The following is a 25,172-nucleotide window of genomic DNA, read 5'->3' as shown; positions in this document are numbered from 1 at the left end:
AAAAAGGAAAAACAAAAGAAAAAGAAAAAAGAAGAAAAAATCTAAATGAAGGAAAGGAAAAAAGAAAAAAAGAAAAAGAGGAAAAAAGGGAAGAAGGAAAAATTTTTGAAAAATACTTGCTAGTATACCTAAAACTGCTCTCACGACAAAGAAACGCACATAAATCGTTAAAGTGGGTAAAATAGCCAAGACGTATTTATGAACTAAAAAGGAAAAATCATTTTAAAAAAAGAGCGGGAAAAAACTAAAATTGGACATAAGACCTGAAAATATATTTAAATTGTACCTCAGACAATCAATACAACCTATTTTTTTTTTTATTTGTATAGCAATTATTTGGAGATGTTTTTATTCTTCTTCATTTTAGATAATTTCTGTGTTTTGCGGCTCCAGACAAATTCTATTTGGTGGAAACTTTTTTTTTTTCCCCTCTGGTCATAAAGGTTGCAGACCCTTAATAGACTCTTTCTATACAAGCTTTGTATTTAGTATTTAGTGTACAGTGTATAGCGATGGTCTGGAACCAAATTTGTAGGTTGTTATTTTAGCAATGTTTAGTGAAAATGTTAAGAGTCAACCATCTGTTTCATGAAGAAATAAATTGAGAGGCGTTAACTTCCTGCCTCTCTGCACATGTGACACCGGCTCATGGGTCGACACTCGGGAAAGGTTGGAAACTTTCTGTAAACATCAGCGAGCTCACTTTCTCGCAGGATCTCAAAGCATATCGATCACTGGGTCCCACAATGCATCAGTAATGGTCCCGCTAACTGCAGCTAATAAACATCGATTTGTCTCTTCATTTCCCAATAATTGTTTCTGTCATGATGATGGAATTAAAAAAAAAAAAATCCCAACAACTTCATTCAGGACGTGAATGCTTAAAGCACAAATTGAACAGCCTGACATAGAGAAGTATAAACCCCTGTTCTGCCGGAATCTAACGTTGATTCATCTATATTACCACTCAATGACAGGATTAACATTAAAATCACATTAAAACCTGACGTCTTCCCCTCTCCCTCTCTCGTGACCCTACTCCTGCTTCCCGGAGCGTCCCTTGAACGTATCCATGAGGCTGAAGGCTCCCAGGTACTGGCCCAGCAGAATGCCCTGCTTCATGGGGAGGATGCTGCAAAAAGAAGGGAAAGACATGAAATCAGTCCGAGTTATTCAGCACGACTTACACAGATCAGCCCCTGGTCCTAAATTGTGTGTCTCCCTTTTAATGACTGAACAGATCCAAAGCATGGACTCCATGATGGATCTCTGAAGGTGTGTTGTGATGTTGGCAGCAGATCCTTTAAGTCCTGAATGATGTGCACAGGACCCTTATAAGGCTGCAGGTTCACCACTTTAACAATAAATACCAACCATTTGAGAATAATCACAAAGGGGTCAAACGTTGACGCGGCAATATCTTTATGTAAAAGGGGGAAATTTTCTTTGTGTTTTGGAGGTTTGTTTACACAACAACGGTGCTCGGAGCCACTGAAAACACAACTTTTCAAAAACACTCCAAGTCCGTGGAAATGGGGGAAAACACAATTTTTCAAAAACCTGCTCATGTGTAGATGAACAATAACAGCAATGTTTATTATTCATAACAATCCAACTTGGTCATCTCTCAATTAGTGCACTCACAATTTGTTAACGTTTATAATGTGCGTGGTTTTATTACAAAAAGAAAACCACAGCGTCAACTCACAGCCTGGCTTTATTTTCAACATTTCTGTCAAACGGATATCATTTTGAAAACCTTGCTGTATTAACTCAAAACTTTTCTGAAAACGTGGTGCACGTTTGGAATGACTCTGGAAGTACAATATGTTCATCTTCTAGTGAAGGTCACCAGGATATCAGTAGCTTGTTTCGCCGGAAATCCAAATTTCCATCAGGGAGGCTCCTTTCATCTTTTCAGACACACCGTCTTTCATGTTTCCCGCATTATTTGTTTCAGTCCTGGTGAAGATTTGTGATGAATAGAGTACCGACGCCAAGAGACGAGACGGAGACCAGAACAGTGTCAAAAACAGGTATAAAATCACAAGCACCTTCTTATTCGACAATATATTTGGGTTTGTACAAAAAGACTCAATGAAATCTCCCAGTCAGGATGTTGTCTGCTGCACGTCTCCTGAACGCGTCCCTTGTTAGCAGCTCTTTACTGACAATCTTTGAACAAAAACAGTGTTCGAGTACGAAGCCGAGACAAGGCTGGGTAATTTCGAGACGTTGTCAAAAGCCTGACTACAATGGCTTTTCATGTAAAATGAACTGATGTGACAGACCGAGGTACTGTTCCAGAGGCAAATATCTTTCTAATAGAGAATAATGGCTCCCTCCTCAGATGAATGGATAGAAGACAGAACAATGAGACAAGACTTTGTTGGAATAAAGTGCAATTGAAGGAAGAAATAACTTCTTTCTTGAGGCCTGGCTATCAGAGACAAAGTAGTCACCAGATGGGACTCAAAAAAAAAAAACGTTATTCGGGTTCAGGTGATGGGAGTTGGGTCACTTCTTCTCACTTTGGTTTCCTACACTAATCTCAATAAGGTTCAACCAGTTCACAGTAATCACTGCAAACCCTTCGACGTGCCTCTGTTCATTTTTGTCCGAATTATTCTGCATTCTTAATTTATTGTTCAGTAACCTGGAGTGCACAGCAAAGAGCAGACAAACATGTAATAATACTATTTAGACACAACCAACTTAAGTTAAAATTGCCATTTACTTCTTCATAGAAACTGTAGGATGTTTATAATGCATCTAAATTAGGCTTATTGGAATTTTATAAGTACTCGTTATTGGCAAGTACCTATAGGTTAATACTTGTACTCATACTTAGTGATGTCGGTGCATCCCTACAGGAACCTGTACTTCTATTCAGGAAACTGCTCAATTTAATGAACATTTAATACCAAATAAAAAAAAAAAGGTATCTCCTGTCCTTTAAAACGTTTCAAGCTTTTTAAAAAATGTTTTAAACCGAGTTATGTTAAAAACAAACGTCAAATCTCGTGGAGATACTGCATTTGTGACGTTGACTTAAACTTAAAAGCGCTAATTGACATTTTATTGCAGTGCTGCCTGATCAGTCATACAATACTGTCTTTTGTGAGTAGTATGATAAGTACCGTAGCAGATTACATCCCCAAGGTAAAGTGTCTTATTCACTCATCTTCTGAGAAAGATCGGACAGACTTGTTTTATACCCAAGAAAGTGACTGGGATTCTTCCTGTACAGCACAAATATGCCTAGGAAGCCACATTATACAAAATGTGAGTACTTGTAAATGATTTGTTCAACACGACTGCAAGACAATCACTGATAGGACCATTATCGTGCTCCATGAGCTGGCTCCTGCCAGATATCCAGGCCGGCTGCCATAAACGGAGCCCTAATCACCATAAAACTGATGGCTCCAGCTGCTGTGGCTACACAAAAAGCAGTTTGGGACCTTCGCGTGGTTGGAAATGGAGGGTGTAGACACTCACACACAGATTGAGAGTTGTTTCACTTACCATAGTATGTTTCTGCACGTCTCGATCTACATTCTGAAACGTTTATATATAGAGCCCTAGAATAAAAGAATATCCTATAAGTTTTATTAAAAGGTCTTTCATCCATCCATCCATCCACTTTCTGCACCACTTCATCCAGGTCAGGATCACAGAGCCAATCCCAGCTCACAGTGGCTTGAAGGCGTCATACACACACCGACAGGTCAGCCATTAACCTCACATGCAGTGTTGGTGAAACTAAACTGGAGCTCGGTAAAGAAAACCCTCTCACTATGACGCTGGACCACCATTTGGTCATAGACTTAATTGTGTTAATTTTATTATGAACATTAGAACCAGAAGCATGAAGTTTGAACCTTCTGAAATGTCCCAGTTTCTAGCATTAATTGGTCTTACCAACATTCAACTCTCAAGTCAGAGACATACACTGCGATTCAAACCAAAATGTCTTTATTGAGCACCACCATGCAACACTCACATCTTAGAGGATGATTAGAGCTTTACTAACTTCGGACCATTCCTCCGTACAGATTCTTCATGTGTCTGCTGTGAATATCTGAGCTCACTCTGCTTCTTCTTAGGCATCAGGTCTGAGCTCAGACTGGATCATTACAAAAGGTTTTATCTTTAATTTGAAGCAATTCTGTTCGATTCACTTCTAGCTTCTGGCTCAAGGTCTTGCAGAGAGAAATGGGCGACGTGGGCTGGCAGTTTCTGTTGTGCAGCTGATCATTGCCGATCCACTTTGATTTAAAAAGTATATATTTTATGTGTGAATGGATCAAAAGCAACCCAACCATGTAGAGTCTTGGTGGAGCTCCTATGCTATTGTAATACCAATTTGTACCACAAGGTGGTGCAGAGAGTCACAATACATTCTTGATGCATTCAGTGCAGGAAAAGCAGCAGCCAGAGCCGGTTGTGACGCTGAAATAGCAAGAATCGCCCCTCCAGTGTGTATGATCTTATCCTGCTTGTAGTTTTCTTCCTACTGCTCAACTCAACCATTAAGGTTTATTGGGGGACGCTAAATTGCCCGTGAATTAGACAGATTTTCCGTCAATCTGTGTTTGCTCTGTGATAAACTGGCGACCGATCCAGGCCACAAACTGGTTTCAAGTACAGTAATACAGCAATAACTAAATCCCCGGTTTACATCCCATTTCAAGTGAAAACACATCACGCTGTGTTTGAGGCAATGCTTTCAAAACGAGGTCTCCTTTTACCAGGAGAACATGGCCTGGGGGTCATGCCACTCTGGAGGCCGCCATTGTTGTTATTGTCCATCGAATGATGCATGTGAATAAGAACTATTCACAATGGCCACAGTGTGTATGTGCAGTTGCAGCGTTTTTGAAAGGTTCCATTTTCACTGGCTCTGAGCTCCGTTGTCTAAACCAAAGCCCAAAACACAATGAAAGTTGTCAGTTTCACTTGAAAACACTGTAAATGGAGTGTAAAAAGTAATATTGTAAAACTTAAAAACACAGAATTACTTGGATCTTACATGTAGTACCAGTAGTATCTCTATGCAGTGCAGCCAAATGGAAAACAGCTTCCTTTTTAGAGGCCAAGTTTTTTTTTGTTTTTGTTTTTTTTTATTGAAAAAAAAAGCTTACTTTTTATTTAATGGATTTGTTTGAGTTGAGAAAATGGACCACCTTTAAAAAACAAAAAATCACTGCTGCCATTACAAAAAAAAAAAAAATCTCCCTCTGGCAGACAAGCTCATGATGCTAAAAACCCCATTAAAAATGCAGCATTTCAATGTGTTCATCAATGTTTCCCCACTCAGTTACAAGTACCGATCCTGAGAGACATTAAAACCCTGATGGTTCATGGAAAGAAGTTGATCGCCAAGCGTCTCTCTTGACTCATGGAGAGACGCTCCATGGTCCATTTTGCCTTCCAGTGGGCTTTCATCAGTTGATGGGACGGATAATACTACAAACGTGTGGGGTGTTTTAAAGCACAATTGGACATGCCTTAGTTGCAACCAACATTTAGAAATAAAACTAATGATGACACTGGAACTGGGTGTGGCAGCCCACTGATCTAAAGACAGCACTACTGTGCCAGAAAGTTGGAATGGTGTATTCAATGTACATAAAATCTAGGGATGCACCGAGATTTTTTTTTGTTGAAAAGACAAGTTCAAGTACTAACTTGATGATAGAGTACCAATACAAGTACTTATCACATGCTATGAAGCCTGATTCACACTCCAAACGATATGCGAAGGTTATGCGTTGCCCCGAACCACAGCCTCTGAGTTGACGCTACGCACACCTCCAACAACTTTAGACACAGTACTATACTGGAATCTTCATAGTACACATAGGGCAACGTGTAGTGTCTACAGTTCGCATAACGCAGCGCATAAACTGCAGACCGAGGGATTGAGCTTGCTGTGAGCCGCCATATGAGCCCCAAAACACTAATATGTAGCATGTTTTTGTCATTATTACGAAAGAATCTTCTGACATCGCTCGTCCTCTCTTGTTTACCTGCTGCTAACGATGCCGAGGCACGACGTCATGCAATACTAGCCAGGTTGTGTTGGGGAACTTTTTCCAAGTACAAGTATTCTGTGCAGCATCTGACCAGATACTGGTATCGGGGCAGCTCGGATAAAAAAAAAAAAACAATGCAAAGTTTCACAAATCTTTCAGGGACATTAAGGAGAATGAGATGATGTTGCTGCCACTATCAAATCCAAGTTCTTTCATTGAAAATAGTCAGTTTAAACAGATTTAATGTTGGTTGAGAATAACATACGTGACCATGATTGCCAATAATTGCAGCGTCGCAGCTTTTTTGGAATTTGTGGCAAAAGCTCTTCACATCCATAATGCATGTTGCCGTTTACTTTTACAATCATTGGCACCAGTCCAAAGTCCATATCAAGTCAAGATCATCATCCGTCCCTTAGACCAACACTGTATTCACTTGGACTTTTCTTCTCTTCTTGTGCAATTAATTTGATTCATGTTGTGCAATTTTTTTTAGCTCATGTCCTATTTTTAGTGATAGAAAAAGGTCCTGAACATGATTGTACCAGCAGAAAAATCCGCAAACATTCCATTAAAATGGACATAAAGATAAAGAGGTAAACAGAGAAGGGCTGTGTGAGGGAGAACAAACAACACACAGCAGCAAGGGGAAATTTCAGAGACAAAGGGGAGATTGAGAAAGGCTGTCACTGTCCTAAAATGTCCGAGTCGGTGCAGGAGGAAAGCTGCTCTGATAAAGTAGGTTTTTGGACATCTGCACAACTTTACCGTTAGTTACCAAAGTAGGAATCACTGTAATTGCAGTTCTTACCTTGTGAATGCAAATGTCCTCATTTTCTCAAACGCTTTAAGATACTGTGTGATCAGTGACTGCAAAACGACAGTCCTCTCGTGGACACGGATTCTAACAAAACGCCGCGAGCGATCAGGAGACGTCTTTTTCTCTCTCACATGCGTCGTTTTGCCTCTGAGGGCGAATAAATGTCTAAAGTAAGAACATTTCTCCCAGTGTTCAGGTGATAGTGTAAAATGAACTAGAGCTTTTAGTCAAAAACGTCTAATCAATTTGTCCTCGAGTCACAACATCAAGGAAGGTGATCGCTGAAGAAGTTCCACAGCTTCTAACAACAATTTTAAAACATAATATGTATGGCTTATAGCTCACAGAGTGGTAGCATCAATAATTAAAAGCACTCTGTACTACCACTAAGTGGGGCTGAATGGAGCATCAGTCACCACCACCAGCATCTCCCAGTCAATGTCCAGAGTTTCCAATAAGATTCATTATATTAGAATGTTCGCTGCTTTTTCAGACCATTTGCAGTCAGTAGTTGAATTTGGGGGCGATTGGACTTTCACTTTGTGGTTTGATTTTAGCCTTACAGCTTGACAAGCACCTACATTATAGAGAAGCTCCAGTTTAATTTTCTGTCCTCAGAGTTGTAACCATGTTCGACGGCAACGCCACCACGTCGACTGTGCTTTGAGCTCTGAATATGAAGTGAACACACACGACAAATCAACTGGGCAAACAAAGTCACTGTGGTTTATTAGTGGTACTTTTTTTCCATTGTTCATCCATTCACTTCAGCATCACCCACAGTGCAGTTTCCCCCAACATTAAAAAAAAAAAAAACCTTTCCCATCACACCTGTGTGGTTCAGATCATTTCATTATGTTATACAAACATTTCTCTGCCATCATAAATAATCATCAGAAAGCTGCTCTTGTAAATCCCATTTCAGGAGTTACCCTGATGGGTAAGACAAGACAGGGACTCGGAAATGAGACTCAAAACACTGATTGTAACATATGAGGCTTTGTGTGTTGCCGAGCGTGAACACAACTAAACATTTTTCTTCCAACATGTAAAGACGCTGCTTTATGTGAAGTCAGTTTCCACTAGAAACAAGCTCAGCGTCAGTTTCACTTCAAGTACATGTCAGAAGATATTCCAGTCCCATTTTCAAGGAGCCCATTCAGTGAAAATTGATCTGCAGCTCATGTTGGTCGTGCTTCCCGGTAAAGTGCCACATCCTGACTCACACAGATCTCGGTAAAGACGAACGCGCGCTACTGTAACATGTGGTGCCGACTGACGTTAGTCAGGTCGTCTACTTCGATTGTCAATCCCAGGTAAGAGGCCAGGAGGGAGTTCTGCTTCCACTGGAGGACACTGAAGAGGAGGATGATAACAGTATGAGATCAACTGACTTGGTTTCATATGACCCACCTGTTGGACCTGCATTTTAAATTGCTCAATCTAGTCTAGTGGGTCAAAAACCTTTGACAAGCCGGTTACAAGGATTCATCTGATAGTGTGACAGTATGACTCAAATGTGCCTGAAAAGAGTAAGGGAACTCATAAATCATTTTTTTTGTATTTCTCACTCCTAATGCCTGCTTCCTTTGTTTTTAAAGCAGGTTTGAAAGCCTGAAAATGTCAGATTTGTAAAACAACTTTGTTGCTGACCCAGTCTCCATTGAACTGAGGGACCTGCCGTCCCTTATGTTCCGACCTTGAGATTACTTTTGCAATATTTTCCTGAAATCTCAGCCAACTTCTGGAGTTGCAGTTACTGCTGGCTACGACGTCTCACACATGGTGAGCTTCTGTGAGATTTTCTGTGATCTGAAATACAGTGTAGCCTCAAAGGATCAAACGATGGGATCAGCTTAGGAACTGGACACTTTTGGTAGGTACTCACCAACATGTCATTAAAACACTCCACAAGACCATCCAACTGTCAGGAGGAGGCTTTTGTCAAAACGTTTGTCCATTCTTTGTTCCCAAGATGCACTTTACTGACTGATAAGGAGCTTTTTACCACTTGAGCAGCTGCAACAATTTACATGCTCAGTCAAAAGCGTCAAACCACTCGCACACCAACGGCTGCCACCTGAGGCACTCGTAGACCATTGAGATCATTTGGCTTCATCGTTGTCCCCAAGCTGATTCAACGCATAGTTCAGGCCAAGAAAGGCAAGCTTGGGATTGGAAGTAACCCAACCAGAGAAATGTTGGCTCAAGCTCCAACTAGCTTATCAGTGGGCATATATCTTGGCAAGGTACATCGTTGGAAGAAGTAGAACATCGGCCTAATACATGTTAGATGAAGGTCCAGTAACTAACAGATGCAGTTGGCATTGCGTTTGGTTGTGATGGGTCAGTACAAACATGGGTTTGCTGGAAAAAAACAGTCATGTAGACATGGTGAAGATGAGGTGCTGAAGGTCAAACTGGACATCAGATGACTAAAATGACAGAACATTGGTTTCTCAGCGTCTTCTCGGAGCAGCTGAACCACATCAACTGGACTTGGTCGTACGTGTTGAAAGACGTTTCAAGGTTTCGCCACTTATCCAAGATGTCGGAGTTTCATAAACTGCTGATCTCCTGAGATTTCCACACAGAAATATCAGCATACTTCTCAGTGAAGGGTGTTAGAGAAAATGGCCAGTAAGTGAAGATGTTCAAGTCAGAGGACAGTCAGGCTGGTTGGAGATGACAGAAACAGAGCGCAACTCTGAAAGCCACTGGTTAAACCTTTGGTTCTGCAGAGGAGCGTCTCTGAAACACCAAACACACTGAAGACAGGAAGCTGGTGCGACTGCTGTCCCTGTGGTCTGCTATGAACTAAAAACAACATGAGTACATCCTGCCTTGCATCACTAGTCGCGGCAGTTCAGGCTGCTGCGACTAGTAGTCTAACAGTGGGTACGAACAAACCCAAAGTGAGCCAAGAATATCTTTTTAACATTGACTATGCTGACCCCTGTACGAACACAAAGTACCATCTTCGACTCCCATCAGGATAACACACCCTACTACAAACCTCAAATCATCTCAAAATGCTTTCTTGAACAGGGAAATGAGCTCAATGGACTCAAAGAACGTCCACATTTAGCAGATCTCTGTCCAGAGGGATTCAAATCATGGATGTGTAGCAGACAAATGTGCCATAAGTGGAAGATTCTGTCACATCAATATGGAGGAGAAGCCATGAGGAAGGTTTCCAGCACACTGCTGAATCAAGGTCCAACCTACTTCTGGCAAAAGACGTCTGCCTAATCTTGATGAGGCAAGTGGATCCATTCAAGAAGTACTGCTAATCTGTACACACCGAGGTGCATATGAGAAAATGGATCAACACTAAATTTAAGACACAAAAACAACAGAGCCATTTTGGCAAAGTAGGGATGCACCGATAGCACTTATTTTTAAAGGGCTAGTACAAATCTTTAGCTACTTGCAAATATGACGTCATGTAATACTCCCCGGGTTGTACCGGGGATCTTTTACGAGTACTCCGATACTGGCATCAGTGCATCCCTACTAAAAAGTGATTTCACTGTCGGGTGAAAGAGAAGAAAAGAGATAGGGACTAACTTTTTGAGAGCCGATATGAGGTACATGCTCTTGGGCATCAGTAGGTAGACCTGGTCTGTGAGGACGGCCTGAATGACCTTCTTGGCCACATCGTGAGGTTTCAGGATCGGCATCAGGGTCGGCCACCTGTTGAAAAGAATAGAACTGAAATTAAAGTCACGTTTTTTTTCTTGAGTTAACTTTCCAAGGTCTCCAGGGTCTTTTCGTAGCCTGGAGTTTCTTCATATTTATGCAAATTTGTTTGATTATTTATTAGTTTGAAATCAACTGTTCTTATATTGGATTAATTGATTTTAAACCACATATGGATCTTTTATTATTGTTTACCAGACCCAAACACATCCTCCATATTTATTTTGATTGCCTTAGCATGGCCTTGACTGGTTATATTACATATATATATATACACACACACACACAATCCAATTATTTTACAATTAAAATAATTTCTTGCAAATTTTGAATGGTAGAAGAAACCCCAATTATCTTAATCAACAAAAAAAAGTCAGTGATGCACAATAAAGAAGCAGTAGTAGAATAAACATCATAAGAAGTCTTACTCTTTAATGAAATAAAATATTACGTTTTACCAGCAGTTAAACATAAACACAAGATGAGCGCAAGTACTGGAGTGTGTCTGGCCATGCGCAGTAGCAGGGTTTGAATAAAGCTACGTCTTCCTCCGTTTCCACCGAGTCAGAGCAGTTTCTAAAAGTTCAATCTTGGCAGCTGTTTTCAAAAAGTTGTGGTTTCAGTGGCTCTGAGCACCGTTGTCACGTAAACTGACACCTAAAATGCAACAAAAGTTGGAAATATGTTAACGGGGCCTCAGCTCACATGAGTTTGAGACTACCTAAAGGCTGGTACGCACCACAGGATGTTTTCAAAGATTCACAGATTGAGAGACACACACTTCATCACAACAGATCGCGCAAGATCTCTCTCTTTTGATATGATGGTGTGTGGCGTGAACTACGGCGCTCACCACACACACCAAGCGATCCTTCAGCAGAGTGTCAGGCTCTACACGGCATGTACATGTAAATCATGTTGCCACAATTCAACCTCGGGCCTATATTACCACTCAGTATTTTCTCTTATCGAGGTAACATCAGGATTAAAGCTGGGTTTTCCGTACTGTGGAGCAGATTAACTTCTTACCAGGATAAATCACCCTGGTACTCTGAATGTCTAGCAAAGTATAAAAGCGCAGTCTCCTGACCAATCAGAGCTCTTGGAAAATGACCTGCCTATTTTTAGAGTATCCTGATTGGTGCACGGATTGTCCCGCCCACGTGGAATTCCCATAGTGCAGTGGAGCGGAGACAAGAGTGTTAAGAGTGATCTTTTGGAAATAATAAAATAAAACCTCGCCACTGAGGCTTAGAAGGATGTTTCTGTTCTTGACTTGTTGCAAGTCTGTTGAGCTCCATGAGGGTTGATCTGCAACAATGAGGTTAATAATGATGGTCACGTCTGATAGAACTGCAAAAACATGAATTAATGGAGCGCACATCTACTCTGCCATCACGGTGAGGAATTAATATTCCAACACAAAATGCATTCACACGGGGGAAACGGCCTCGAACCAACTTGATGGAAAACAAATTTAAAGTAGAGCAGTTAGGAATAATAAAGTAAAACTTAGGGATCACAGTGCAGTGCAGGTCCATATATATTGTCCATTGTGTCCTCGGGAAGGGGAGATTGGGACAAAAATCGTCCCGATTATCCTGTCGTGTGTGCCGGCCTTTCGAGGCCGTTTTAGATCATGACTCAGTCGGAGTAGGGTATATCCTGCAAATTGACCTGAAAGTAACCCGTTCCCTCCAACAACCCAACTTCTGGGTGAAACTGGTATAGGGGTTATAATAATTCAAACGTCATCTGAACATCTCATTCTAAACTACTGGCGCCTTCATTTTTCTACATGACTGCAATTCATTGTTCCAATGGTTTTTGTTATGTTCACAACTATTCCTTTACAGATTCACCAACTAACTTCACTGCGTCACTGTAACCACTGTTTTCTTTTCTTTCGGATATTTTGTGTTTATTTTAAGTGCGGATGCAGCGATGTGAAGACCAGGAAGCGACAGGCCAGGTGTATGCTGATGTCACCAAGCATGTGTCCCGTTAGCTTCGGGGGCTGACGGACACACGGAGGCGGGGGAATGTAAACCGGTACCGACAGAAGTCCGACTACACGTTGAAAAGATCACCTCAGGATATTCAGCGGGGTCCTGCGACAGTGTGTGTGTTCTTAGGAGAAGTGAGGAAAGGAATTTTACTACCACACTCAACTACATGGGTGCATTTTTCTTGATTTTAGTAGCTGCTTTTTTTCTTCCTTCTTTATAAACTTTGTCCAACGTCGGGTCGCACGAGGTGATATAAGGTGACCTGGACACACACATAAACATACCAAAGGCCAATAGAGAGTTCGCAATTAACCCGACAAGCCAAGATATTTAGTTGGAGGTGGAACAGAATGAATACAAACACCTTTAATAACCCCAGGGGGAAATTAGGAACCGAGACGACGAATCTGAACAAGGTCCTCACTGCAAGTTTCAGCTCTCCAACGACAAATAATTATTGAGATGTCAGTTGATTTTAATAACCCTATGAACAGGATGACTTTTGGTCATTCACATTGGTTTTGTTTAGCTTGTATGGCAGAAGAATTTTAATCTAATCCATTAATGACTACCATGCGTTATTGACAGTACAGAAAAGCTTTGACGGTTATAGTGCAAAAGTCTTGGGGCCACTGTGACGACTTCTATAATACTCCAAACCTCAGTTTTTCTTATTTTTAAATCAAGTTTTGAGATATCAAATAAATCGAATAAAAGCACAGTCCATTCAGGCTGAACAGCAGTTGGATTAAAACTGTTCAGAGAAATAGAAAGGAGAAGAATACTTCAAATCTAATTCTTAAACCTTTGAATCAGCCAGGCATTTTCAGCAGCATTGTTAGGTCTCATTGTTTTTTCTTAAATGGTCTAATAGAAGAACAGCTTGTTGACAATTTTGTCAGGAACAGCTTCCCTCGTCTCTTATTCACGAACAATAAGAGACGAGGGAATAACAACAGGGCGACCTCCAGAGTGCGTGTGGTTTCATCACAAAAACAAGAAGAAGCGTAAACTTGTGATCTGGCATGCCAACTACATTTTCAGCTTTTCTGACGTTTTCGCATAAACACTTGAAACGTTGTCATGGAAACGGGGCCTTATAGTCCAGAAAACGTGGTACATGCTTTGTAGTGAAAAGTTTGAGACAACAAAAATTAAGTCTTACTCCATCATCTTCCCCGAGAGGGCCTCGCTCCCATCACTGGCAGAGCTAATAACACATACTAATCTATTGACATAAGTCGCATGGTTACTAAGGGCACGGAGCGAAAATATAATGCAAAAATGGAAAAGCTTGGTTTACTCATCATCTTAGGATGAAAAGAGATGGAGATAAGCTGTGAAAGTGGTTTATTAAATCTGCCACAAGACAAGTGGAGATAATAGCCAGTCATCCAAGGCCATCGGAGGAATCAGAGGAGCTATATTGACCTTTGGCTCAAATAAGTGTCATTGGGCTGATGTCTGCTCTGCTCTTCACATAATACTGGACGTTACCATTGTTTTCCTCACTGTCAGAGGCACGAGGTTTAAGAAACATTCCCACACGGACCATCTGGGGTTTTATTTAAATTTTCACGTACGTGCCAATTGGTTGAGCATGAAGAAAAGACAAGACAGCCAGGATGATTGGAGTGAGGAGGAGGATCCATAACAAATCACACAATTACCAGAGAAAAACACACAAAAGCTCCTCCTTTTTTTTTTTTTTTTTTCCATTAAGAGTATCCTGATTGGCTGGCACACGCGACAGGATAATCGGGCCAATTTTTGTCCCGATCTGCCCTTCCCGAGGACATAATGGACAATTTATGGGATTTCTACTACAATCCCCAAACTTTTAACTGGGTAACTGTCAGTAACTGCACAATAACCCAGTGACATCTGATTAGCTATACTCCGTTAAAAAATGGAGTGACTTCAAACTGCTGCATGGATTCACTGTGGTAAATCAGTTACTCTCTGGAGTTACAGCACATCCTGTGCAGAGAAGTTAAGTTTGTCGTTTCCAATCCGCAGCACCTGAAGAAACATCTAAATACCTTTTTGTGGTTTTATCTCCTGATGAAAGACGATCAGTGAGTTTATTCAAGCAATGATGCGTTCGTAACAAATTCCATCATCAAATTAGTAACTGATGCGACTTCAGCCGAGTGCAATAAATAACTCAAGTCTTCTCTCGGACACACTTACAAGTTTGGGAGATTAAAAAGCGGATTTGTTTGTGGTAACTGACAAGACATGACTCTCGATTTTTTGGCTATTAAGAGAATGAACAACTGTAACATTTTTCAATTTAAAGAATATTTGGACAAAGAAGCAGTTTTTTGAATGTCCGATTAAAACAGCGGCCTGATGTGGAAATGCATAGAGACAAATCTACCCACAGGTACAAATAAAGTGACCTTGACCTATATACAGCATATGTGGAGACCAGATGTGGAATCTGGCCGGCCCGTATTGGAATTCTAATCACGTAGATCTAATTCAACGTGTCTGACATTTGGGAGGAAGAAGTAAATTTTATTTAATCCTTCCACTTCTCCAAATATTTTATCCATTACTTACAATGATTATTGTTTAGCACTTGTTTGTCTGGTCTTTCCATTAATTTGCCGATTATTTTCCATTTGAATTAAAATGGCATTTCAAATTACCAATACATTCTTGGGCAAGACAAGGCAAATGTATTTATGGAGCACCACTCAGACAAGGCAATTCTCAGGGCTTCGCAAACAATTAAAAGAAATACATTAAAGGAAGCAATTAACATTCTTCATCTCAAGCTATTAAGAGTATGAAATACTTTCAAACCTCTCACACACTCATCCTTTTCATTGGATAAACTTTCCTTTTCACTTTCCCGAATTGGTATTTGTCGTCCCAAATCTCTCACAAATATGACGTTCTCTCGTCACATATGTTTTCTGGAATGACTGGTGTAATCTTTAAAGTCAACATGGAATTACAATCTGGGCCGGCTGATCACAAACTGAAGAAAAAAAAAAAAACAATCGAATAATTTCTGGAGTAGACATCACATGATATGGCTGCTTTTGGGATGATGGTTCAGTAAGAGACACCAGCTTCATTACAAAGCTTGTTTAATATGGACAATTAGGACCCGTGTTCTATTGTATTTTTACAATGTAAATAGCTGATGTCACGAGAGAGAACACAATATTGCGCATTCCCTTCCTAAAACTTCTTTTTTTTAATGATCTGTATTTCAATATTGTGATTTTATTGTAAAAGCACTTTGTAACTATGGTGAGAAAAGTGCTATCCAAAGAAAATTATTATTATTATCAATAGTAAATCCATCTTATCTCACGGTAAATGTTCCCGAACGTCCGCAATGCTACTGTCCTGGACTTTTGTTGACTATTTGTTCAAAACGATGTAGAAAGACCTACTTTGTCTGACATCCATCAAACATTCCCGTGTTAATGAAGTAGGGGCACACGATGGTGGTCTTCACCCCTTCTTTTCCGATTGCCAGCATCTCCAGACCCACCGACTCGGCAAACCCGACGGCACCAAACTTGCTGGCGCAGTAATCTGCCGAGAGGAGCCACATTGATCAGACGCACAGAGAGTTGAGTCAGTCCATGTTCGTACCATTTAATAATCAGAGGGATTATTTTCACTCTATACGTAAGGATACAGATCCATTATTAAAGCCATACCTGCTAAGCCATTGACTCCGATGAGCCCAGCACTGCTGGCAATGCTCACCAGATGGCCGTGGTTGTTGGCGATCATCGCAGGGAGGAAGGCCTTGTAGGTCTGAGCGAACCGAAGAAAAGCAGGTAAATTAAAAAGGGGCAACTAACATTTCATACATTCTAGTAATATTTTATCTGACGTGTCCAAGTGACGTGTCCAAGTGGATCTCTGGATGGAACAGTCTCTCATATTAGATGGGACAGAAAACACAAAAAACATCCATACTCACGAAACGATGCAATTCATCTGTAAATTAGGACTGATCGCACATGGACAGTAAAACATGTCGATATTCAGCATGACAGTAGTGCACAGCCGTTTCAGACATCGTTAATGACACCAATAACTCTGGTTTGCCAGCATGTAGGGTCTTTTTTTTTTTTTCCCCTTTGCAGTTTCACCTGGAGTAGAAATATACCGATTTATGTGTATAACTGAAAGGTTACAACCTATGGGAAGGTAGAACTACAGTTTCAGAGAAGCCTTGGATTGCAGCGATAGTATCTATGATCTGAAGCTCCATTCACACGACGTTTGAGTGAAAACATTTGTTGCATTTTCGGCATCACGTTAGTGACATGAAACTTTTTGAAAACACTCCATCTCCGTGGAAACGGGGGAAAATGCAACTTTTCTGAAACGCTGCTACTGCTCATGCACACGGCCGTAGTAAACAGCTCTTCTGCACATGTGCAACTACATGGACGTTACAATGTTTGCCTCTATAGTGTCATGACCCCGAGTCCATATCCTCCTGGGACTCGGGAGTTTTATAGTCGAGTCACCAAGAATCAGATTCCAACTTGGTCGTGCATACGAATGTCCATGTACTTCCATTGTTCATGTTTATAGCATATTGTTCTCTGTGTGTGTGTGGTTTTATTACAAAAACAAGCGAACAGCGCCAAGTTGTGACCCCAGATGCCACCTACATCGTTTTAAGCGCATCTGTCACGTCGTTTTAAAAACGGACATTGTTTTGACAATGTTGCCGTGTAATTGGGGCCTTAAATATACCAACACTAGCCTTTGTGTACAGGCACATAGAGGTCAAAGGTCAAAGCCCGATATGCTGCAAAATGTCTGTTATTTGACCCACCCAGAAGTGAGCCATGGTGTTGACCTCCATCGTCTTCTCGATCAACGAATCCGGAGCGTCGATGAACTTCTTTCCTGTCACGATGCCAGCGTTGTTCACCAGGATGTCGATGTCGCCCACTTCCCGCTTCACCTGCACCAGACAGACAAAAAAAATAAATCATCAAATCATCCATTTTACTTCTGTAGTCTGTTCTTGAGAGAGAAATACTTAAGTTACCAAGGTTATTACAGATCACTGAAATCAAACTATCATTCTGAGCCTATTTTGTTTGCCTGATTTCCTAAAATGTTCCGTTTTCTTTAATCTTCTTGATAATAAACTAAATAAGTTTCTATCGTGGGGTGTTTGTCAGGACAGGACCAAAGATCGTACCGAGCATCTCGGGCTTCATGAAAACACCAGTTGACATTTCTTTTCTCGGTTTTCTGGCATTTAAAAGTCAAACTGCTGATCAATAAGTTAAGATTCTTTTTCCAGCCCTGGTGTCAACAGGAGGTTTTTGATTAGTGAACCCAGAGGAAAGAAAAAGATTGTATGAAACGATCTCCTATAAACAGGAAATACAACAGCAATTAGTATGTACATATCTCTGAAAGAGTACCACAGGGGTCACCACTTGTTCTTTTATACTTTTCTATAAAGAGAACTTGTCTTGGTGTCGTTTTCTTTGAGTTGGAGCCTTTGAAGTCACCGTCTAAGACTAGTTCAGAGAGTGGGGCCAGGTCAGGAGTCAGAGGAAACTATGATAACAACCTCATCAATAAGAAATGGAAAAACTCAAATAACTGGAGCCCATATCAATGACGCACTGCAGTTCTTAAAGTTACAGATAAAAATTCTAAGCTCAGCTGACCTGGTCTGTCCTCTGAATCCATCACATGTGACGACACTACAGAAATGTGCAGCGAGGACAATTTGATAAAAACTATGGAGACACGATCACAACGAGGGTTTACATCCTCCACATTGGACTCCATTACAAATCACCCAAACTTTCAGAATTAAACCAGAATCTGAAGACGGTGCATTTTCAAACTGATTAGGGTTTCAGTCCATTAACTTGTGTCCTCGTCAGCACAGCTATTCAAAGGATCACTGCGTCGTCGTCGTCCCCCCACCCACCCCACCCCACCACCAACCAGACTGTACGAACCCAGAATAGTAACCAGATTGAATCAACAAAACGGACGTCGCCAAAGTCTGACTGAAATGTGGAAGTCTTTATTGTTGCACAATGAGAGATGTAAGAGGTTTTTTTACAACCAAAATGATCCCGCTAAGCAGTTTCTCCCTGTTCTACAACAGGAGGATTATCTGTCCCAAGGTCCTGATAACTGCTCTCACTATATGATACACTGACTACTAAAACGCTTTCTCTGGCAGGTATCAGCTGCGGATGATCCAGAATATAATGAAATGTCAGGGTTAAAAGTGACTCAGGTTTATGAAGCAGCAACATTTCTGACAAATTCATTGAGGTGTGAACAATTAGAGTTGAATCTACTTCGCCAGTGACAAGCTATTCGCTCCCTTAGATCCGAGACATTTCCTGACAGACATGACGACTCCAGTCGAGGCTGAAAGGGTCAAAGAGCAGGAACTAGGTCATGCAAATATGCAGCAGCAAAACAATGTTTATTTTCTGAGGATCAATACTTTAACCATTCCAGCCTGATAAGACAAAAGTGTTTCCATCTTGAAACCTTTCTGCCAAGAAAATTAATCACTTGTAATGACCAGGAGAGCAACAAGTTCCACAACTGTGGCTACAAAAAGCATCTGAATCACATTTATGTGCCGATGGGATACATTATATGACGCCTTAGAACAACGGTGTCGAATACATTTTAGTTCAGCGGCTACATGCAGCTCAACTTCATCCCGAGTGGGCCGGACCGGTACAATGGTGCCATAATAACCTTTAAATTTAAACTTTAATGTTACAGTCACAATGATTTTCCATGACTTTTCACCTAATTTCCACAACCAAAACACATACAAGCATGCACACATGTGCATTAGTTCATCAACACAGCTTTGAATTACAGTAAAAACTATTGAATGATTGTTTTTATTGCATACTGAACTCTATATTGAAAAAAAATTGCCTATTTCATCCATAAATTATTGACTTGCTCTATGATGTCACAATCATGGGCGCTCAACATGCCATGTTCTCCCCAGCCGTCATTTCGGCTTGTTGTTGCGCATCAGGCTCCAACACGGTTCGTGTCCTCGGATGACTTGAGAGTAGTGCGAGTTCATCAATTTTAATGACACATCTGATAAATTCAGCAATAGGAACCACAGCACGAGCAGCAACAGCGGCTTTTCCGTGCCTTTTCCCTGTGATGTGGCCAACAAGCGCAGCCTCTCTCTGCACTTTGCACGTCTTGAGTCTTCGTCTTTTTCCAGCCATTATTTATTTTACTGTGCGAACCCTGTAGAAGGGTCTATATTTTTCATAGCAGTATGACTGATGTCCCAGCTCGAGCCTCAGTGCTGTGTTGTGTCCACTACTCTTAAAAAATGTGTTAATATCATCAATCTTTTCCTTGAAATGTTTACAAAATGCTTGCTGCTCTTGCAGGACTTTGTTGGCCCACCTGCTTTGGTACGTGTTCACATGCGAAAACGGGGTCATTTACCATTTCTTCAATATCTGCTTCAGTATAAATCAGTCTGAAACCGATGAGTCCAGGCTTAAAATAATTCAAATGAACAGGATGTTCAACAACCTCCGCTTGTGTTTGACTTTGATGCTTCCGTGTTCCCACATCACTGACGTCTTTGGTGTAAAAGATCCAACTTTTAAACATAAGAAAAGCTTGACCTGCTGCATGTGCAGAGTATGACAGGCCAAGCAGCGTCAGGGATCTTCTGCCAGTTTGAGGGTTTATGAAACCACTAACGGGCCGAGTTGGGCCATATTTTCCTTGTACATTATTTTGCTTTGTTGGCATCCCTTCTAATAAGGTCTGAAAGGCTAAATTAATTCCACCTTTAAGTGCTTTGTCGCTGCTGTGCATCAATTTGGTCCACTTAGCGGTCCGTCTGTCTCCAAGTTGCAGCAGTTTATTGCCGGTTGGCTGCTGCAAAGAGCTTAAATCTTGACCACAGATTATTTACCAAGTGCTAGACATCAATGTCCAATCTGCCAGTGCTGCAGGTAAAAATGTCCACTACATGTAGAAGACAATTTATATTGACTTAAAGCAAATATAGCGTGACCCACGTTGAGCTCACTACCAACATCTGTGTAAAAAAACCAAAAAACAACCCCCCAAAAAACCTCCTTGTATTGCGACACTTGCATCCCGGATGAAATCATGTAAAACTGACCAACAGGTTGACACAAACAATCCCGAGACAAATTTACTCCAAAACATCTTTAAACGATTGAGCCAAAAAGCTACTTAAAAGTGATTTTAGCTTGGAGGAATCAGAATTGCTAAAGACCTAAAGGCTTTGAAGCAATGACATGACTTGATGTGTCCTGTTGGGTTTTGGTTGTCATGTGTTTGTGACTGCTGCTGCATGTGCAGAGTATGAGAACTTTTATCTTGGGAGTATAACTGAACATATAATGCCGTGTCAGCATATTTCTCTACTGTTCAACTGCAGTTAAGGACACTCAGGCACCGTTTACACGACAACTTCTGAAGTGGAAATGCCTGATTTTTGCATTTTAATATCAGAAAAGCTTCACGTTCAGACGGCAACGTTTTGAAAGCGATTTCAGTCTACACGGAAATGGCAGAAATGCTGACAACTATGTAGTTTTCGTGTGGGGCCACTAGGGGACCAAAGTAAAATGGACTTGTCTGCTTCTTGAATTAGATATCTTTGAAACTAAATGTCGATATGCTACAATGACAATTTTCCTACAGTTTCTCAGCCATTTTCTTAATGTTTTACTCTCAAACAAGTGTGAGATACTGCAGGCTGAAAGCACCTCCAATGCTAAAGCTGCACTCCTCCATGTTTTTAATGATCTCCTGATGCAACATGATTTTAACGAGCAGATCACCAGGCTTAGAAGATGCCTGATGAAGACCTTTGATGAATGAACAGGACCAGCACTGATCAGCGCTGCTCAAAAGGTCTTTTCGTGGAGACTCACCTGGTCGGCCACTCGGTAAACCTCGTTCTTGTCGCTGCAGTCACACAGATAGTAGCGGACCTTAATAGCGCCGCACTCTGTCGCCAGCTGAGCCGTTTCCTTCATGCCCTCCTGGTTGATGTCCCACAGCACCAACACGGTACCCAGGGCAGCAAACTCCTGGGCCATGAGGCGACCGATCCCGCTGCCCGCCCCCGTGATCAGCACCACCTCCCCCGCGATGTTCTTCCTCCTCTTGGGCACGAAGAGGTGGATGAACGCTTCGATGTTGTACCAGAAGGACAACAGGAGGACTCGCAACGTCTCCAGGAAGAAATTCATGGTTTCTCTGAGGAATGAAGAAGAGAAACAAGAACAAAAAGGATTAGAAAGATTCAATCAAGTATGAATAATAACCTTAATTATAAACTTTACACATGAAGCTTAACGGGTCTTAACTGAGTGAGCACCACAGTGTAATGATGGTCGACATGTCTCCAACTGTTTTAACTTTATGAAGCCAACCTATTTCAAACACGGGGTCTAGAGAAGTGAGCAAGAGGAGCTTCCTGATAAAAAGGCTATTCACCCATGAGAAAACCAGCCACAAAAATGGAATTTAAAAAGGATCAACTATTCCAGATCACTGTAACTACCAGAATATATAGTGAAGAGATATTACATTAAAAAAAACATCTCAACTTCCATATTTGTCCGCTATGCAAAACACAATCACTCAAACCACAAAAAACTATCAGATACACAATACGAATGACTGGTCTTTAGCGACAGCACCATATTGATCCTCACAGATAAACGGACTGATGACATTAAGATCCTCCCATCAGACTTTGACACAATATTTCCAACAACACCGTCTCAATGACTTGCAATTGTGAAACACAACTCTTCCAGTATAAAATCCTAAACACAACTCAAATCTAAACCGCATTGCCTTTATCCAAACAGACAACTGTATTTACTGCCCCACGTTTGTTGACAATTATTGCAATGCATTCTGGCTTCGCAAACAGCCCCAGAGGTTTTGGTGAGAGCCCGTGAGCAAGCTTTATAGAGATACTCTGCCTCAGCATCCCCGTCTGTCCAACAACTGCAGGTGATTCTCCAACGTTACAGCTTCCTCATCTTTTAAAACCTGTCGTATTACGACCACTGATCATCGCCAATTTTGTTAAAGTGGAGCGATAAAGGCAAGAAATTTAATATAAAAGGATGTCTAAAATATAAATCTACTTAAACCTTGAAGACTTAATAGTATTTTCTAGAGCCCAGCTGATTGATCGGCCGACCGATTATAGCCGTTAGAGAATAATTGGTAACCAGACGAAATTTGACCGATTGACGTCAATGTTCAGACTTATTTTTCATTAATAAAAATCAGGTAATAGTGTTTTTTCTGATGTCCTTCTTGTCCGGTGTTACGTATCCAGTAGAGGACGCTGCAACTAAAATGTTTGAAAGTGGAATTCACTGACCACCATGGGAGTTTGGAGTAATAACAGAACTACAAACATGATCTGCTGGTACAGCGGGGTGAAAAATGTCAATGTAAGCACAAAGTGAACTGGTCTGGTGGGCAACTAGTTTTTTAAACCCTTTAACGACCTCTTAATCAAGACCAATGATCTCAGAAGTATCCACAGAGACCAGAGGCCTATAATACAAAGCGGGATTTTCTCTTATGGGGGTAACTTCAGGATTAACCTAGAGTATTCTGTACTGCAACGCTGGTTCACTTCCTACCAGGGGAAATCATCCTGGTAACTTGCTCTGAATGTCTAACCTGCTCCGGACCAGGTTACGTCCTGGATAAGAGACCAAACAGCATAAAAGCTCCGCCTCCTGACCAATCAGATCGTTTTGAAAATGACCTGCGCATGCTTAGAAGATCCCGACTGGTGCACGGATCGCTTCAGAAAGACAGAGCGATTTTAGATAAACGCAATCCTTCTAACATAAAATAAATCCTCGTCACTGAGGCTTTTAAGGTTTATTTTCTTGTTCCGAAGTCTGTTTGGCTCCACGGGGGTTGATCTGGAATAATGGGGTTGATAATGTACCCGCACACACACACCTCAAAAGAATTCAATGGAAATTATTAACTGAAGGAAGAACACTGAGGAAACTCTGCCCGAAACGTCCGTGCCGTCATAAAGTGACACCGATGATCACAACGCCTCGCCGGTCTGTTTATATTGTCCAATGAATTAATAACACATAATCTCCCAAAGTTGCACGTTCACAAATATGGTGATTTTCTGCAGCATTCCTTCCTGGCCTTCGCTGCAACAACAGCGTTGCTGTTGGCCTGGTTCATAGGCTTCTCCATGGTTGTGATTGGCCAGATGCTGTAAACTCCTCCCCTTTTATGTGAACGCACTGATCATGGTGGGAAAAAACCCTGGGTTGAATTACCAAGTTGATAACCTGCTTTGTAGTATCGCTTATCAGGCTCATGAATGTCTGGGTAAGTTAATCCAGCTGTGTAGTAAAGGCCTCGGGGCTTTCCAAACCTCTTCAAGACAGAATTCAACTTTGGAAGTGTGGTCTTTAAAAAGTGAATAAAGTCTCTTTGTGATCATTTAAAAACACTTAGATTCAAGAAAATACAATTTTCAAAACAGATTTTATGTCTTTAAAGTAAACGTATGCTTAAAAAAAAATACATATTTTTCCCAGAAACCAGATAATTGACTGTTTGAGGTGCACGTGGACATTTAAACACGGATCCTCTTTAAATTAAACTTGAATTCTCTGAACAGGACCTTTAAAAAGATAAAGGTTAGTCAGCAAGTGAAACGCTTTACTAAATCATTCAACGACATGTTTAAACGGTTAAACTTTGATCCAGAAAGAGGAACCAGCCCCAACCTCTTAGATAATGACCTGCTCTGGTTAGGATTGTCACAAAATGTAACACCTGGATATAATTAAAAAAAAAGGTCAGACAAAAAAGTTTGGAATTTTTAGAAAAGAACCTACACGTTGTTCTATTTGTTTTTAATAGCTGAAAAATGAGCTGTAATTGGAAAAATGTTATTAATTTGGAGTCACAGCTGTTAAACATTACCAGTTTAAATGCACAAAGTATTAAAATAAGAGAATCAAGTGTCATCATAAATCACCGATTTATGATGGATTGATTTGGAACAGGTGTGTGTGGAGCTCAAAGTCATCCATGATGATCGATCATTGTTATATAATTAATTCCTCAAAATGAACCAAATCGACCACTTCCAGGAGTTTAACCACCTCCCGGGCAGCTGGAAGTGTTTCGGACTGGATCGTTTTATTGATTAGTGAATTAACTTGACTTACCGAGTCTGAGTGTGTATCACAGATCGTTTGTTGTCCTTTCAGCTCCCACTTTATCAACTTTCAGCGCGACCTTTACTCTCAGGTCCGAGCGAGCGTTACGAAAACACGACGCCCGCTCTTAACGGAGCACAGCCGAGCGGAGAGGGACGCGGGGCAGCCGAGAGGGAGGAAGGGGTACCGGAGCGTGAAGGGACCCGGTAAACGTGAACCGCGAGGCTGAGGAGGAGGAGGAGAGTCACGCGTTTCTGTTGCCTGCGGCTGGCTGGAAGAAGAAAAGCAGGATGTCACTTATAGCTCAACAAACACTCCGGGAGACGCCCGACGCGTC

At 41.2% G+C, this 25,172-nt stretch overlaps 1 protein-coding gene across 2 annotated transcripts; it reads right to left on the bottom strand.

Annotated features, from left to right (window-relative positions):
- Positions 1-323: 323 nt before the first annotated feature.
- Positions 324-25,172, bottom strand: sdr16c5a (short chain dehydrogenase/reductase family 16C, member 5a). 2 transcript variants are annotated; one of them, XM_080485202.1, is made up of 7 exons: positions 24,845-25,172; positions 21,527-21,854; positions 17,401-17,532; positions 16,262-16,361; positions 15,989-16,133; positions 10,432-10,557; positions 324-1,132 (listed from the first exon to the last, which is right to left on the bottom strand). In XM_080485202.1, exons 2-7 carry the CDS (start codon positions 21,845-21,847, stop codon positions 1,036-1,038), a joined length of 921 nt encoding a protein of 306 aa, XP_080341328.1. In that variant the 5' UTR covers positions 21,848-21,854; positions 24,845-25,172; the 3' UTR covers positions 324-1,035. The 2 variants fall into 2 exon arrangements, with proteins under 2 accessions (XP_080341328.1, XP_080341327.1); XM_080485201.1 differs by lacking the exon at positions 324-1,132 and adding an exon at positions 7,564-8,217 and having other exon boundaries at positions 24,845-25,160.

This window comes from Lipophrys pholis (genome assembly GCF_963383615.2).
Source record: "Lipophrys pholis genome assembly, chromosome: 1".
Lineage (NCBI taxonomy): Eukaryota > Metazoa > Chordata > Actinopteri > Blenniiformes > Blenniidae > Lipophrys > Lipophrys pholis.
This window is presented reverse-complemented; position numbering and strand designations above follow the sequence as displayed.

Coding starts and splice junctions, on each gene's coding strand:
- sdr16c5a (XM_080485201.1), bottom strand. CDS start 21,847: ATGAATTTCTTCCTGGAGACGTTGCGAGTCCTCCTGTTGTCCTTCTGG. Junction 17,533..21,526: donor TTTACCGAGTGGCCGACCAG/GTGAGTCTCCAC, acceptor TGTCTGGTGCAG/GTGAAGCGGGAAGTGGGCGA. Junction 16,134..16,261: donor CGGAGTCAATGGCTTAGCAG/GTATGGCTTTAA, acceptor TCCTCTCGGCAG/ATTACTGCGCCAGCAAGTTT.